Source organism: Quercus lobata, chromosome 1, assembly GCF_001633185.2.
Source record: "Quercus lobata isolate SW786 chromosome 1, ValleyOak3.0 Primary Assembly, whole genome shotgun sequence".
NCBI lineage: Eukaryota > Viridiplantae > Streptophyta > Magnoliopsida > Fagales > Fagaceae > Quercus > Quercus lobata.
Genome location: NC_044904.1, coordinates 10,119,509 through 10,137,614, shown reverse-complemented (window position 1 = coordinate 10,137,614; position 18,106 = coordinate 10,119,509). Strand labels below are relative to the sequence as shown.

General features: G+C 30.8%; 1 protein-coding gene across 1 annotated transcript; it reads left to right on the top strand.

Annotated features, from left to right (window-relative positions):
- The first annotated feature begins 10,774 nt into the window (after nucleotides 1-10,774).
- LOC115977903 (peroxidase A2-like) lies at nucleotides 10,775-17,954 on the top strand. Its single transcript, XM_031099936.1, has 4 exons — nucleotides 10,775-11,186; nucleotides 15,467-15,658; nucleotides 17,000-17,165; nucleotides 17,289-17,954. The coding sequence occupies exons 1-4, from the start codon at nucleotides 10,962-10,964 to the stop codon at nucleotides 17,744-17,746; spliced, it is 1,041 nt and encodes a 346-aa protein (XP_030955796.1). The 5' UTR covers nucleotides 10,775-10,961; the 3' UTR covers nucleotides 17,747-17,954.
- The last annotated feature ends 152 nt before the right edge of the window (nucleotides 17,955-18,106 follow it).

Sequence of the window (18,106 nt, the reverse complement as noted above, 5' to 3'; positions counted from 1 at the left end):
TTTACCTAATTTTTTTATTAAAATTGAAAGTTGGATTATGTATATAAAATTTGGAGAAATTTCTATAAAATATCATTGAATATTGTTCCGCTTAAAACACAATTTGTGTACTATGCAGACACCTGAATTTTCTATTTCTTCTTTTTCATTTTTCTCCCAAAATATTTTGTGATATGATGAGATTCTATAGTGTTTCTTGAACACAAGTAGTACTTCTAATTTGAGACTATTTGGTCACATGTCATGCAACCCCTAATTTTAGTTAAAAAATAGAGGGTAAATTACAAATTACACTCCTAAAGTTTGGGGGTGATTGGATTTTACTCCTTGAAGTTTCAAAATTTGAATTTTATCCCCTGAAGTGGTTTCAAAATTTGGATTTTAGCCCCTATATTTTAGGAATGTTTAGATTTTATTCCTTAAAGTTTTCGGGTGTTTGGATTTTACACGCTAAACTTTCAGAATTTGGGGGTGTAAAATCCAAACAACCCTAAACTTTAGGAGGTAAAATCCAAGTTTTGAAACATTAGGGTGTAAAATCCAAATATCCCAAATTTCAGGGGGTAAAATCCAAATTCTAAAATTTCACGATGTAAAATCCAATCACCCCTAAACTTTAGAAGTGTAATTTACAATTTATCCAAAAATAAATTACAGGAGTATTTGGAAAGTAGCACTGTTTTGGATAATTAAAAAAAAGAAAAAGAAAAAAAGAAAAACCATTGTAGAAAGTCATGACTGTTTGATAATATGAGAAGTTCTTCATTTGTTTGGTTACTATTTTTTTTTTTTTGATAGGTGTTTGGTTACTAGTTGATTCAAGAGTAGGGGTTTTTTTTTTTTTTTAATATATATTTTTAAATTTTAGACAACTTTTGTCCAATACTTTGTTATAGTGAACAATATACGAAAGTAATATATAGTTATTTTCAAACATAATGCACTGAAGCATTGGATGCAAGTCAATTCCCTTTATTTTAAACTTCTTAAAGAAAATAAGCTTTTGTAATTCAAACATGAATATGGAAGTTTATATTCTGGAAAGCCATAAAAAAAACTACACCATAGATTAAAAAGATTAGTTAAAATAAGAGTTCATATTTTTATATTGTCCGTATCAACTTAATACATATTTGATGGAATTTATCATAAGCTTACACAGCATTTATATTACAAATTCACACAATTTAGAATATTAAAATAATAATGTGCAACATAAGGAAGAATCTTCTTGATTGTACGTGAGAATTTTGTTAATTGAGTAATGCTAATTTTGTTAATTGAGTAATGTTACAGATACAAACTATTTTACAATATTTTTATAGAACATTGATATAACCAACTTCTTATTGGTTTTCATTTAGACTCATCATTAATATCACATTTTCATTTATCAATAACCATTCACCACATCAGCAGTTTGTAAAATTTTTTGCAAAATAGTTTGTATCTCTAGCATTATTCTTGTTGATATATGTAAAAAAACATGTTTGTGGTCCATAACGTTTATCTTATGTGATAAAATTTCAAATATATATATTATTTTAATCCATAGCATTTTGATATTGTGTCAAAATAGTTTATTCTATTAAATGATGGAGGGAAGAAGTTGTCATGACTAACAAATATATTAAAATAAGAAAAACTGTTTTTATTTTTTTCAACCAGAATGCCATGTTTCCTTCAATTGAAAGAGAAAAGAAAAAAAGAAAAAAAAATTCAATAAATTAGGGGGAGATCAGTGAAGTCAATTAATTAGTGACCTTGTTGAGTTCTTCGCTCGCTCAAACTCGTTAACCTCACTATAAACTCCTCTAATTAGGTGGGTATGTACAAACTCCTCTAGTTAGGCGGGTATGTACAAACACGTATCAAAATCTCTTCCTTTCTCTCCTTCTAATTTTTTTTTTTTTTCTGTATTTCTATTTTATTTTTATTCATTGTTACAGGCTCTTTGACAAAATCTAAGAAACTGATGAATAGTAGATGAGAAGAATATTAAATTTTCGATCTGAATACCGTTCCATTTAGTATGATTTATGAGCTTTGGCAACATGGTCCGCAATGAATATGGTAAAGGAGATTTGGAATTGCTAATAATGCTGGGGTGTTAAATCCTTTCGGTCCCAAAATTAAACAACAACAAAAAAATAATAACAAAAATAAACACCAGCCCCAAAATTGGCTTCAAAACCACACTACCACATACAACAAAAAAAGAAAGTTTGTTTCATCTCCAATGTCTTCTTATTAGGCAATGGAATTACCAGAGGAGGATCAACTCAAAATAACTAATTAAACAAAAAAAAAAATCATCAAAACCCAGAAACACGATCAATGATCGATGAATGTGCAGCTTCTCAGTGTAAGTTTTTTATAAAGGAATATCAAATTTAGGGTCTTTGAGATCAAATTGGCTTCATAGATTGTTTTTATGAAATTTAATTTGCTTATGTATAATAACATGTCTTTGCTGTCTAATGATGACTTTATTAAACCCATGTGATGCTCCTTATAGAAGTTGATCAGGTACTCAAATCTGGAAGTCATTTTTTATTAACTTGAAGAGAAGCATGTTAACACCAATGGGAGAATTGACCAGGAAATCTTGGATTCTTTGCGGGTTTTGGACATTGGTGCCATGGGAATTAGTGGAAAATTCTGGATTAAAAAGTTGTATTAGATTGTGATTTTACTAACTAATACATGTTTATTTCTTCTCAAACACACATAACAAGTAACATTAGAAAAAAAAAACACTGGCCGATCAATTTATTTCTTAATTTTTACCATACACTCAAAACAATTATAAAAAAAGCAACATAACAAAATATTACGGAGTATAAAAAAACACACACACAAGATGAAGCAAAGTAATTAATCTTACATTATGTAAGACTCTAATACATATCCAAAAATTAATACATAAAGTCTTTTGTTTGTTAAATAAAAGATTTGAGTTTGAAACTGTCTATACTAGTCTTAGCATGATAATAAATAAATAAATAAATAAAAAGAAGAACCTAATTTGAACAATTTATAAACTAGAGTGGACAGTAAATATTAAAGAAGTGAATAGATGAAAGGGCAAACCATGCATGCATGGTAGCTAGTATTCATCAGGCAAAAGATCAGGTCGTGGCCAGCTTCCTTAACCACGCGACGTAGAAACATGTAAAGATTGTAGGCCAAAGTAGAAGCAGAAAATCCACAAAGTCGATCTTCTGATATTTTTCAAGAAAACTTTGGAACGAATTATAGGTTGTCCAAAGCGAGATAAGAACCGTACAAGTGAATGAGAAATACATAAATATAGTATCAAATGTTACAGCCATTGTCAATTTCACCACTCACCCTTGACTTGAGCCAATATATAAAGCAGTCCTATATATATATATATACTATTCCTATCACACGCGTCCTCTCTCTCTCTCTCTCTCTCTATATATATATATATACTGTATATAAAAACCAGTGAGAAGTTTGTTTGAGAAGAAGGTTTATATGTATGGAGTACAAATTTTCAGTCAATAACTACTCACACAAATCGAGGGAGTGGTTTAATTGTAGTAAATAACTTCTACTTACAAGTGTCATCTTTTTTCGGGACTACTATTTTCATATATAAACAGAGTTTCAATCCAATAGGGAGTTGTTACCATTAAATAGTTTGAATTTGTAAGGAATTGCCATTTCCCACTATTATAGGCATTAGTTGTGAGTTATGGGTTACGGAATGAAAAACAAAAGTCTAGATGTTTGTTGGGTAATTGAATTGTTTCTAAATTGAGTTCTGTGTTAGTGCCTTAATGGTGTTCTGATACCGTATTTAGGAGCATAGTTAATGTGGCCATATTTAGGAGTTATGGTAACCCCGGCTGTTTTAGTATTATTTTTTGGATTGTGTCTTGTGCATTAGTTACATTTGACACATTAGAATGTGGATACGTGTCAAGTTTTAGACAGAAGTTATGTCCTTTTACCTTATTTGCTTCTCTCAATTTCCATATTGTTGGGGTTTTTATTTTGTATTAAGGAAGATTAAATTTTTAACCCACAATCTTCACAAAAAAAAAAAAAAAAGACACTTTTTAACCCACAATCTTGCTTGCTAAACTTCTCCTCTTCCATGACTAGGTCTCCCCCCCAAGTTCCAAAGATGATTTTGAGCCTCCCTTCTTTGTCTTGATTTATAATGTCATTGCTTATATTAAAAAAAAAAAAAAAAAAAAAAATTAAAAATTAAAAGTTTAGGAAGTTGGATTATGTGTAAAAAATTTGGAGAATTATCAATAAAATATCATCGAATATTGTTCTGCTTAAAACACAATTTGTGTAGGCCATACACCTGAAGTCTAAGTTTATTAAATTTGGAGTTCTTGATTGATTTCATATTTCTTTTTTCTCTCAAAATATTTTGTGATATAACGAGATTCGTACGTAGTGTTTCTTAAACACACGTGACACGTTGAACGTTGAAGACTGTTTGGTCACATGTCATGCAACCACTAATGTTAGTTTGTTCCAATGCAATTGGATTCCAATGGTCACGAATGATGTTTAATTGGTTTTTGTTTTTTTTTTTTTTTTTTTTTTTTTTTTTTTTTTTTTTTTTTTATAGGATATATGTTTAATTGGTTGTTGACCATCTAATCTTAGTATAGAATTAGCTATATATTACTAATAATAGGATTCTTTTGTTTGGGTTGGACTTTTCTACTATTTCAATTTACTCTCACATTCAACTTTTTAAATTTAAAAAAATTGGGTCAATTAAGTAAAATAACTCTTTTTTTTTTTTTTTTACAATTTTGAGCAAAAAAAAAAAAAAAAACTTATATTTTAGGCTTTTAGAATTCTACTTATAGCCCACTAATCAGAAGTAACTTCTCCTAATCAGCTATTGTGGTGGCTTAATACCTGAAATTCTTGAATAAACACTCTTAACTAGGAGTTTATATATATAAATAGGGTCATACATGTCAAATAACAAATTTCATTTTAAATTCAAAAAGAGAATTCCTAAAATTTAGGATTTTTTTCCTTCACGTTCAAAAAATTACCTTATCTCTAAAATTTATCATTTTTATTTGTTTGAATATATATATATATATATTTCTAAATTATAATATATGCAAATTATTAACCTTTACTCAGAAAAATAAAAGAACTTCTGAGCACACGTGTGCTTAGAAGCTAATATATATATATATATAAAATATCGTTTAACTTTTGGTTGATTTCATATACTAATATTATACTACACAAGCTTTTGATACATCACACTTTCTTTAACTAGTAGAATATATAATTTCCATATACAAACACAATCATATTAGATACCTAATGCTAGAATACACATAGTTCCATATATAAACATAATCATAATAAATGTCTAATAACAACTACTATAATTATTAATATTTATACCAAAAAAAAAAAAGAGAAAAAATTATATTAAACTTCTCCGTAGAATATTGTATGGTCTACCAATCAACTAGTTTGGCTCGACCAAAAATTGATTAGTGTCTTGACCTAACGGTAAAGAACAATTATCATAGAACGGATGTCATATGTTTAAATTTTATCTTAAAGACTAGTTGTTAATGTTGTTATTTAGCATATGATATGATGGATGCAGCCTTGGTGGAAAACCTTTGGGCTTCTTTTGTACTAAATCTCAAATTGAAGAGTGGGACTCACATAAGATGTATTTCACCAAAAAAAAGAAAGAAAGAAAGAACAAAGAAGATAAGATGAATTCCGTGGGAAATAAGAAATGGATGGGGGAGAAAAGTCTTACTTGTATATATTAAAACCATGTATAGTGCCCCACGATTAAAGAACAAATAGACAGAAATTCTAGATGCTTGAAATGAAAAGCATTATCTGATTGTCGACATGGTCCTCCCTTCCTTTATTGCGCTTCTAGATAGACAGAGACGCCGTAGACCCTAAGTCGCTGCAATATCTTTTTCGGTGTTAAGAATCTCTTTGCTTTTAGGAAAAAACAAAGGCATGCATGGACTTGGAGCAGGAATATTTCAATATGGTCTAGGTTACAAATCTTAGCCATTAATTACCTTGTTGAATTATGTAACACAAACCGTTTAACATGAAAATAGACTTTTAATGATTAAGAATCCAAGACAAGCAATTAGCTTACCGACAATTATTTTCTCAAAAAAAAAAAAAAAAAAAAAAAAAAAAAAATACTTACCGACAATTAATCTTCTTATTTGATCTTTCAAACCACGTAAATGACACATTTTCAACAAGGACAAAATTTAGGTATAGTACTTTAGATGCTGTTCATTAGGTCCTTTTTTAGGATTTAGCCATGTGACTACTTAATTAAAAAATATACTTCCATTCCATAAGAAAAAATCCATATGATAGAATTTTAAGAAGTGAACCTAAGGAACAGCATCTAAGTACTATACATAAGTCTTGCCCTTTCAACAACTATATATAAGCCTAGTCTAATTAAACACCATCATCTTGTTCAATTAAGTAACCCAACCAGAAAAGAATCTATATATATTAAAAGCCAAAATTCAAAGAAAATCCATTAGATTTCAATTGGATTTTCAATTTTTCTCCAGGTGTCCTATCTAATTTTTAATTTTTGTGTTAAGTGAATTATTAAGTGTAAAAATTAAATAGTCCAAATCCAATTAGATTCTAAATTGGATTTTAATTGAAGTCTAATTTTGCGCCACGTGTCCATCTAATTTTTTAATTGGGTAAATTACGTATTTGGTCCCTATCTTTTATACCATATTTCAATTTAGTCCACAATATTTCAATTGTGTCAATTTGGTCCATAACCTTCAGTATCGTGTCAATTTAGTCCGTGTCGTTATCGTTTGGATGAAAATTGTTGACATAGCAAACGGCTAAAATAAAAAATTTATTTCCAGATCAACATAAACTAATTTTTTATTTTGGTCATTGGCTATGCCATCAATTTCTATTAAAAAAAAAAAAGATAATGGTAGGGACTAAATTGATATTACATTAAAAGGTTAAGGACCAAATTAATACAATTAAAAGGTTATGAACCAAATTGAAATATGATGTAAAGGATAGGAACCAAATACGTAGTTTACCATTTTCAAAGAGTATAAATCTAATTAAATTCTAAATCATATATATATATATATAAATCATTGCATATTTTAGAAATGTATTGTTTAAAAAATGTGTAAGCTAATACCATGTATATATAATTTGAACATCTTTTAAAAAAAAGTATAATTTAAACCCTGTAATTATAATTTTTCTAATTGTACTCGTGCATATACACAGAGCTAAACACTAGTGTCTTATAATAAAAATAAGAAGAACTTTTAAACCTTCATAGTTTGTTTTAATCATTTAAAAAAATATATAATATGGAGCTTTTAAGAAAAAACTCTATAATTTAGAGTTCATGTTCTATAAATTTAGAACTTTAAAGTATTATTAAACTAGGGAATGGCTCACTTCCAAATTTGGAAGTCTCCCATTTTCTCCCGTTTTAAAACCGATGAGCGACATGTGGCAAAGACACAATCCAAGGGCTACAAAAAGAGCACGTCAAATACAACTTTTTTCTTTCCTAATCTTCTAACTCCTAAGAAGTTCAACCCCTCTTTATCTCTCCCCAACAAGCCTCTCTCTTCCTCTCCATCACCATCACTGCATGAGCATCAGAAGCACTGAAACTAAATCTTGTTGGAGAAGAAGGGGCAAAACAGGACAATGGATTAGGAAATTAAAAAGAGCAAAATATCTTAGCGGATTTATGGGAAGCAAAGCAAGCTATACAGTGCGAGGAATGTAGGTGTTCGGTTTACCATTGTTGGCCTTAACTCCACCTTCTCTTGGACGGAAGCCAATGGGGTTGCGGCTAAGTACACCACTCAAGTCCTTGTCCAACATGCCAAGAATGATATAAATTCCCCAAGCACAAACTCGCATTTTGTCCATTTTGGGGTTTTTTAAAAAAAGTAAAAAAAATAAAAAATTCTTCTCTCTAATCAAACTGTATTTCTCATTTCTTTTCAAGTTGTGGAAAATTTTGATTTTGTAAAATCTTTTGAATTTTTTTTCAATTAGATGTTAATGTTATGACCGGTTTTGTGGTAACATTGTCTGTGGGTATATTTGTATTAAAAAGATCTTTTGTGCCATTGATGCTTTGAAACCCAAACTGTATTATTTTTAGCCTAACACCGTGACAACCTAAGAAGGTGTCCAACCATCTCCGCTACCCCATAAAATGTTCTCACCATAAGACCCTTTAGAGTTTAGGGTGCTTCAAAGCACAGTTGGATCGCCTTTGGTTAGTTTACCATTGTGCATAGCGTGCAAGTTTTGCATCCCACACCCATGGTTGGAGTCCAAATGCTAAACGAACTGCATTATGAGGATCCAAAATTATGGGGCTTGTTTTGCCCAACAAGTTTTAATTTCGGTGCCTTTGATGCTCATATGACAATGGTGATGGAGAAGAAGAAGAGTGAGGCTTGTTGGGGAGAGAGAGAAAGAGGGCCAGACTTCTTAAGAGCACCCACAGCAGATGTGAGATATGTGCCAAATGCTAAATATTTGGCACATATCCCACACCAAACACCATTTAACCCATTTATCAGATGTTCTAAATGCCATATTTTTTGCAACATGCTACAGTACCGTTGCAAATTTGCAACGGTACGGAATCAAAATGGTATAAGTTTTAATAATTTTTTATTCTCTTTTCTCTCTCCTCTCCCTTCACTTTATTCTTTTCTCTTCTCTCTCACCTCTGTTCTCTCTCACCGATTCCCTCTCTCTTATAAAATTGTTGATCTTGATCCGTCATCGCTGATCCATCATCGCCAATCTCTCATCGGTTGCATTTTGCATCGTCATCGCCGATCCTTCCAGGCATCGTCATCATCATTGCTGATTAGAATCGACGTGGGCATCGACGTTGAGGTGAGGTCGGAGTGTTCGTCACGATCGTGGGCATTGACGTTGAGGTGAGGTGAGATCTTGATCGTGGGTTGCCGGTGCTAGTGGGTTTTGGTTGCCTGTGCAAGTGGATTCGTGGCTTTGGGTTGGCGGTGCTAGTAGTTTCGTGGCTTTGGGTTGCCAGTGCTAGTGGGTTTTGGTCGTGTTTTCTAGGTTTGAGTTGCTATGTTTTTTGGGTTTGAGTTGCTGTGCTAGTGGGTGTTGCTCTGTTTTTAATGGGTTTTGTGGCGGGTTGTTAATGACGATGGTTGTGGTGGTGGTTTTGTTTTTAGTTTTTTGTTTTGCAATGGATTGTGGCTGCCATAGTGGTGGTGGTGGCGGCGACGGCAGCGGCAGCAGTGTTGTGGTTGTTATTTATTGTGTTATATATATTATTTTATTGTGTTGATTATATTATTTTAATGTGTAGTAAATATTATTTTAATGTATAGAATTGCATGATAAAACATCTGATAAATGAGATGTTGTAAAATGATGTGGTAAAATAATAAAATAGGTCTTTGGTGTGGTAAAATGACATTTTTTTTACAACATCTGCTATGGATGCTCTACGAAAGACAAAAATTGTATTTGACATGCTCTCTTTTTAACCCTTAGATTGTGTCTTTGCCATGTGTTGTTCGTGAGTTTTAAAACGGGAGAAAATGGGAGACTTTCAAATGGGAGGTGAGCCGTCCCATTGTACTATTATTCACTCACTGTAATTTGTTAAATATACAAAAGTCCAAAGATATTTTAAAAAAAGAATTATATTGTAAAAACTAAAAAATCCACCCTTAAAACTCCACCGTTAAAAAATTCTACATCTTACCATAATAACAAACGGACAAAAGAAATTTCTTGACTGGCAGTCTTATTTGATCTTTCAAACCCACCCAAATGGCAATATTTTATTATTTTTCCACAACCATAAAGCTATGTTTGGTTCAGTGGAAGGGGAAGGAAGAGAGGAGAAAGAAAAAGGTAAGAAAAATAAAAAAAAAGGGTGGGAAAAGAAAGTATTTTCTCAAGTGTGTTTGGATATGAAGAGGAAGAGAAAGGAAAGATGTGAGATATTTTTTTTCATTTTTATCCTTTTAAGTTTTAAATTAATATGGATATAAATGTTATTTCACAAAAATAGACAAAATCTTTTAAAGGTATAAGAGTAATTTTAAGAAAAAAAATAATTGATTCCACAAAAGCCTTTTCCCTTCTATTATTCCTTCCTTTTGTTTTCCTTTTTAATCAAACAAAGGAAAGTCATTCCTTTTTTTTCTTTTCATTCTTCTACCATCAAACCAAACAAAGCCTAAACCATTACCTCTTGAATTAAATAACACAGTCCATGTAACGTAGAAGAATAGTAAGTACTAATTAGCAACAATCCAGGGAAAGCAATCACCTGCCTGACAAACTTTTCTGAATTTTCATACACACGTGCCTGTACGTGTGGTTCTAGTGCTCACCAGCCTTATTTCCACCGACAATTTTTTTTTTTTTTCAAAAAGTAATTACTACCTCAACAATTTCTACAATTTTAACCGCACTTCACCTGCATGACGAACAGTAACTAGTGAAAAAAATGATGAGTCCGGTCCATAATTCTACCGCTCATGAATGACAAGTTCCGGCAAAATAATGAAAATCGTTTGTGGTGCCGACTTACTTTTTCACAATTAAATGCATCCCCACATCTATTAAATTTTTTTTTTTGGATAGACCCACATCTATTAATTTAATGTGACAGAATATGTAACCATCTCTATTATCAACTTTAGACTTTTCCAAATCCCTTCAATATTTCCAAAGCGTGCCTCGTACCTCAACTGCCAAACTTGTTGAATTTCATTTTTCTTCTTTTTCACCTGAATATAAATGTAGTTTGTCACCTCATAAACAAAGGGTCACAATTTGTTTTGTTAAACACTTGAACTTAAACATTGAAGCTATTCTAGAGTGAAATACTGTTGCAGAAAAGTATGTCTTCTTCGTCTTCTTCTTGCTGTACCCTACTGATAGGTCTTTTATGTGTGGTTTTGCTTGGAGGATCTTTATCTCATGGCCAGCTGAGTCCAACATTCTATGATACAACGTGTCCAAACGTGTCCAACATCGTACGTGGAATCATCGAAGAGGCTTTGACGACAGATGCCCGAATTGGCGCTAGCCTCATTAGGCTTCACTTCCATGACTGCTTTGTCAACGTATTTCTCTAACTTTTCTTTAGTTTTAAACCCATTTGCTTTGTTTCCTCTTAAGAATTTACCTTCACAAAGTTTGGCAGTAGAAAAAAAAAAGAAAAAAGAACAGCCTTTCTTTTTCTTTTTTTGGGTTAAAAGAACAGTCTTTCACTCTTGCCTATTTTAATTAGTTTAAGGGCTTGTTTTGTTGCTCTAAGGTTTAAATAACAGTTTTTTTTATTGTTTAAATAATAAAACACGTATTTTCATAACACTTTTTCATTTACAAATATTTTCACAATATTTAAACAATTTTATTAGAATAATATTACCAAATGGTCTTAAATTCATATATATATTACTCCTCTTTTTCTTAAGAGTATGATGAAAGTGAGGTCTAAGACTTGGTGCATATTAGCTGATTCATAGTTCTCTTTGCATGGACTTGATTTTATTCCATTTTAGTATTTGGGTGAGTTTTTTTTATTTGCTTTATTTTATTTTAAAAAAAAAGTAAGATGTACTTAGAGAAAAAGAAAAAAAAGTCTTTAAAAAGTTGAACATAAATAAAGTAAGTCTGAAAAAGAAAAGAAAAAAAAAGCTCAAGCAAATAATGAAGGAAAAAAAATAAGGTTTTGTTGTAGCACAAGTCACACACCATTAAGGGACCACAACGCGTTTTCCAGCCTAAAATTCAAACACGCGTGTTTAGTAAATTTTTTGAAAAGTGCGATATATATTTTTTTTTGAAAAGTGCGATATATAAAAGTGCGTTTTTCAGCTCAAAGGCTCCTGTGTTTTGGTGCCGGCAGCTTTGAGCTATGTTTTTTTAAAATAAAAATATTACCGTTTGTGGGTTTTTATTTTTCCTTTATTGCCCATAGTTCTTTCTACTCTTTTATGCTGCTATGCTGCGGCATCCTGTCTTCTTCTTCTTTTTCTTCTCTTCTCTATATTTTTATTTTTATTTTTATTTACGTCTTACATAACTAATCTTAAAAAAACTTTTTGAATTCAGTAGAGTTTTTGATAGATGGAAAATATGCAGCAGAGAGAGGGAGAGAGAGAGACCTGTGTGTGTGGGGCTTTGTGTGGAGGAAAGTAAAAGAAAAGGAAAATAAATAAGAAGATGAAACCTGTGTGGCTGTATATGCAGGAAAGGAATAGAAAATGAAAATAAGAAGATGAGGAAGAAGTGAACGATGGATGAGAAAAAAGTGAAAGAAAAAAAGAAAAAAAAAAAGAGTTTTTGGGTTTGGATAAAACAACGTGGAAGAAAATATAGGTGGTAAGAACAGTGATTATTTCACAATTTTTTTAAAATTTTATTTTTTACAACTTTGATGTTGTAGAGTATATGGTAGAGAAAAAACTGTGAAATAGTTTGTAATTAATCTTAGAACAACCCAGTTAAAAAATAAGTATTAATAAAATTTTATTTTATAAAGATTAATTCTACCAAAATTATTGGGTTTCAACTTTCAACTTTTAAGATAATAATTTTGTATTCTTTGTGGAAAAGAAAAATATTATTTTCACAATACCTTCACAACAAATTTTAAATGTCAAGTTATTATTAGTTGTTATTGATTAACAAAAAAGTAATTTAAGTGATAGGTTCAAATCATCAATCAATATATCATTAGTCATCAATTAATATTAATCAATCAATCAATCATAATCAATATATATATATATAAAAGCAAAGATCTCATGCGGAAAAGTTTAAGATTCTGCCATGTGGTGCACTCTATGAAAAAGATTGAAATACTCTTAGAAATAAGAATAAATTTAAAAATATGGACTCTTTAACTACTTTTTGTTACATTTTTTATTCAATGTTTTAAAACTACTATTTGGTTCAATATTTCAAGAATTTTCCTCTCTCCCACCTACAAAAAACTTTTTGCATTTCCAATCACTCTTTTCACTTTTACTCCTTTATATACACATGTCCACACTCCACAACCTTTCATTCTATCCCCATCTCAAATACACTTAAGCAAAAAACGATACCATTTATCTTCAGACTTTCAACGACACCTATATAATTCCAACATTGTGATACCATTTGATACTAACCCATATGAGTAGGCTATGACCAAGAAAGGAGCCTTGCGTTTTTTATTCAGTGATGTTAACTTACAGTTTTGATATGGAAGTCGGACGTTGTGGATTTTGTGAAGGTTGTGATTCGCTTTTTCGCCTTAAGTCTTGGGTGTTTGGGATTTTGGTTTGGAAAAGTCATAAATGTATGAAGTTTGTTATTTTTTTAATAATATTATTTTGTGTTAGAACTCATAATTTGTAGGTTTTTTTTGTAGGCCTTTTACTACTGTTTTGTGCTGTATGAGCCTTAGTGATAAAAACAAAAGTTGATGATAAATTTAAAGTATTTTCCTTTTTTTTCTTTTTAAAAAATACGGAAGCCAAACTAAAAACATTTAAATTTTGATAAATGGATGTGTTTTTAGCCAATTTCTCTATGTTTAATCATGTTCTCTTTATGTTCATACTTACAAATGATTTCCTTAATTTCATTGAGATAATGAATTGGGTGTTTGCGATTGAGATCTCCATATTTAGTTGTGAGAATAGAGTGATTGAGGAAGTGTTCGGGAGGTTGCCTAAATTTATGAAATTTTAGAATATAAAAGTATTTTTTGCTTTAAATTCTTATTTATAGATTTCAAAATCATTTAAACTGTGTAACAAATAAAATGTACTTTTAACGGTAAATATTATAATATGTTATAGTCTTGTAATGTTATACAGTTTTTTTCAATAAAATATGAATTAAGAAAATTAAGTTTCAAAGTATTCAACAATATTGTAGGCAAACATAGATATTATACAACATAATAAATATTATATGTAGGTCTTAATATACATAAAAATAATTTCAAATAATATTATGAAGTAGTCCGCGCATACCATATATTATGAAGTAGAACTAATAACAGCTTACCATATAAAATTTTTTGTGAAAGTGTTGAGAAAATATTGTGGATATAACATTTCTTGAAAAGAGAAATGCTAAAGCCAAGTACTTTTTTACAAAATCTTTTATTAAGAGAGTCATTTATTCATGCTCAGAAGAGAGTCATTTATTATTAGCAAGAAGTAATTATTATTATTATTATTATTATTATTATTATTATTATTATTATTAAGAAGTTGATACTAAAATAAACTCCCTTCTATATACATTTTGTCATTTTTGGTAATTTACAACTTAAACTGTCATTTTTGTAAGTGCTAATCAAACACTCAATTTTTTAAAAAACACTTTTTAATAGCTTTTATCAAGCACTTTGCTTTTTAAAAAAGCGTAATTTTATACTGCAATTTTTAAAGCCATCCTTTTTAAAAAGCACAGTATCAAGAAGCTGAACTAAACTCATCCTAATTCATCCTAGGAGAGAAAACTTAGTAGGCTTTCTTCAAGGTTTATTCTGAATCATATCAAATAAAGTTTTTTTTTTTTTTTTTTAATTTTTAATTTTTAATTACTAACTACTTGTGGAAAGTGACCCAAACCTATCTTTCCTTGACCTTTTCGATTGCACACACACCCGTCTCTCTATTTCTAAAGCGCGCCTGAGTTAGCAAACTGGCATGCATGTGCCTTCTTAATTAGAAGGGACTAATGCTATAGCTAGCTTCTCACCTTTGCCTTAAGCTTGAAAAAGTAGTATAAGCTAAAAGAGAAAAGAGCACTCGTTTGCTATTTTAGGGAGTACTCTTTTAGAATATTGTCCAAATTAAGATGTTACAATCTATCAACTTACGTCAATCTTAGCACACTCTACAAGAAATACATCCATTATCAACAAGCTAAGGAAAAAAAAACATAAAGGAAGACAACTGATGAAATGAAAATGAAAGATAATTTGAAACCTTACCTTTCTATACCTTGATTCCAAAAGCATGACATATTCAAGTTTTATTGTGAGGACATTATAGTATGTTTGGATTAGCTTTTAGCTTTAAGGTTTTAAATTTCTTTGTTTTTGTACAAATATAAAATTCTCTTTTATTAGCTTTCAACTTTTTAATTTATTTAGTTATTCATAGCTTTTAAAATTCAATTTTATTAGATACAATTGAACTTTTATTCATTTTCAGCAAATCATAAAAAAGCTAATCTGAACACACTTCTTGAAAATTTTGTGAAACAACAAAATCAAATTCTAATTATTTTCCCTCTAATTTCTTAGCAGCCAAAACATTTTGCTTTAATGGGCTTTTAACTGTTCAATTGTCTGAATTGTCTAATAAACATATGTTAAACTTTGTTGTAGGGTTGTGATGGATCAATTTTGTTGAACAACTCCGCTACCATAGAAAGTGAGAAAGAGGCTCCTCCAAATAATAACTCGGTCAGAGGCTTTGGTGTTGTTGATGACATAAAGACTGCATTGGAAACTGCTTGTCCTGCTACTGTTTCCTGCGCTGATATTCTTGCCGTTGCAGCTGAAGAATCAGTTTCATTGGTATAATAACGACAAACCCTTCTCTTTAATGTTCTCTCTTATTGACTCTTTTACCCAACTGAATAAAATTAAGAAGGAAACTAAAACTCGAAGATTGAAGTGTAAATAAACAATGGGCATTTTATTGAAAACAAGGACCGATAACAATAATCAGGCCATTTTTGGATAGGGTCTAAGAGACCTAAAATCTAGGGACACACTTACTCATGTTATGTAGAAATTGTGTCTTAAAAACATGATTTCAGTTTGGATATCAGATATACATCAGAACCTTTAAAGTTTAGATACCTCTAACGTAAAAATTCAATACTATTCATTTTATATTCAAATCATATCTTAAAAACTCTATTTCAATTTATATGAGTTGGGATATTAGACATTTATCTTCAAGGACAAAAAATATAATCTTATTCATGTTGTATAGAATTTGAGTCTTAAAAACATGATTTCAATTTCATATATTAATTTGGATATCAGATTTCCATCTTTAAGGCAAAAATACAATCTCTTTTAGATGTAGAAATTGTGTCCTTGAAAACATATCAGTCAGTAACTAGACTAAAGACTTTGTCCTTCTACTGTATCCAAAGATGTTACTAAAAGTAGGGATGTACAGCGAACTCACCAAAACCAACCCAATCCAACAACCTGCAGGGTTAGGTCAGTTTTTAAGGTTTGGTGGGTTAGGTTGGGTTATGAATTTTTTTTTACAATGGGTCGAGTTGGGTTCGGGTCATAAGATTCACAAATCTGTCTAATCCGACCTGACCCACCTATATTTAATATATATTTAAAAAATAAAAAATATATTATACAATTTTATTATTTACTTTTTTGCTTCTTTTCCGAAATAAAATCCAAATCCTAAGTTTTCTTCATATAGTTTGTGTTTGTTTGATATTATGTTTATGATTACTTGGTTATAAATATGCTTTTATTTATGGTGGTGTTATTCTAATACTGATCAATTTAATAATAATAATAGTAATTAAAAAAAAAGTTCAACCCATGAGTCCAATTTGATCCAACACAATCCATGTGAGTTGGATTGGGTTAAATTAAACTCTTGTGATGAATTGGGTTGGATTGAATTAAATTATATTTTTTTTAACTGACCATAATAGGTTGGTTTAAAAAAACTTGTCCTCCTAACTTAATCCAATCACGCATGCCCCTAACTAAAAGTTAAACACCAGGGAGAAGTTTTTTTTTTTTTTTTGAGGGGAACACAAGTGAAAAGTCAGTCATATCTTTCAACTACTGCTGACATTTCAAATAATATTATATGTTGTTTGCGCGCATCATATACCAACTAAAAGTAAAACTAATCCATCCTCACAGGCAGGAGGTCCTTCGTGGAATGTTTCACTGGGAAGAAGGGATAGCACTACAGCAAACCGAACAGCTGCCGGTATTTTCCTTCCTGGTCCCACACAACCCCTTGATGTTATTATAACAATGTTCTCAACCATGGGCCTCGACACCACCGATCTTGTTGCCCTCTCTGGTAATTACTATTTATTCGCGCACACGCGCACACACACATAGAAATAATATGAGTTAATTACATTGTGATGAAAGTATTGCTTTAAGTTCTGATATAAAGTTGGCATGCATGATTGATTTTCAGGTGCTCACACGTTTGGACGTGCTCAATGTAGCACTTTCATCAACCGGTTATACGATTTTAACAGCTCTGGTAATCCTGATCCATCCTTAAACACAACCTACTTACCAACTCTGCAGGGAATATGCCCCCAGAATGGAGATCTTACTGTTGTGACCAATCTCGACCTCACCACACCTGATGTTTTTGACAATAAGTACTTCTCTAATCTTCAAGTTCTAGAGGGTCTACTCAATAGCGATCAAATACTATTTTCAACTACCGAGAATAATGATACCGTTGCCCTTGTTAACAACTTTACTGCTAATCAGACTGCCTTCTTTGACACCTTTGTGGTATCAATGATTAAAATGGGGAATATTAGCCCGTTAACAGGGACAGCTGGAGAGATTAGATTGAATTGTGGAAAAGTTAATGACAACTCTACTGAATCAGATGGTCTTCTATATAGCTCAATGTAAATAAGTGTTATGGCTAAGTCTAAGTATGAATAAAACGTGTGCTGATTTACAATGGTAATGATGGTCAGTATGAGTGAGGCTATTTTGTATCGAGCAGTGTTAACTGTGTAACTTGATAGATGTTTTTTTAATGTTGTCTTTGTTCCTAGGGGTTCTTTGAATTAATCTTTCATATGAGCATAAATAAAATGTGTTATGCTAAGTGTTATGGCTAAGTATAAATAAAATGTGTGCTAAGTGATTTTTTTAGTAGTATATATTATGATTGTTGAATTGACCTATTACAAACTCATAGGTAGAACTCACACTAGAATTATAACATACCTTCACGTGACAAAACCACAGCTCATTTGATCACAT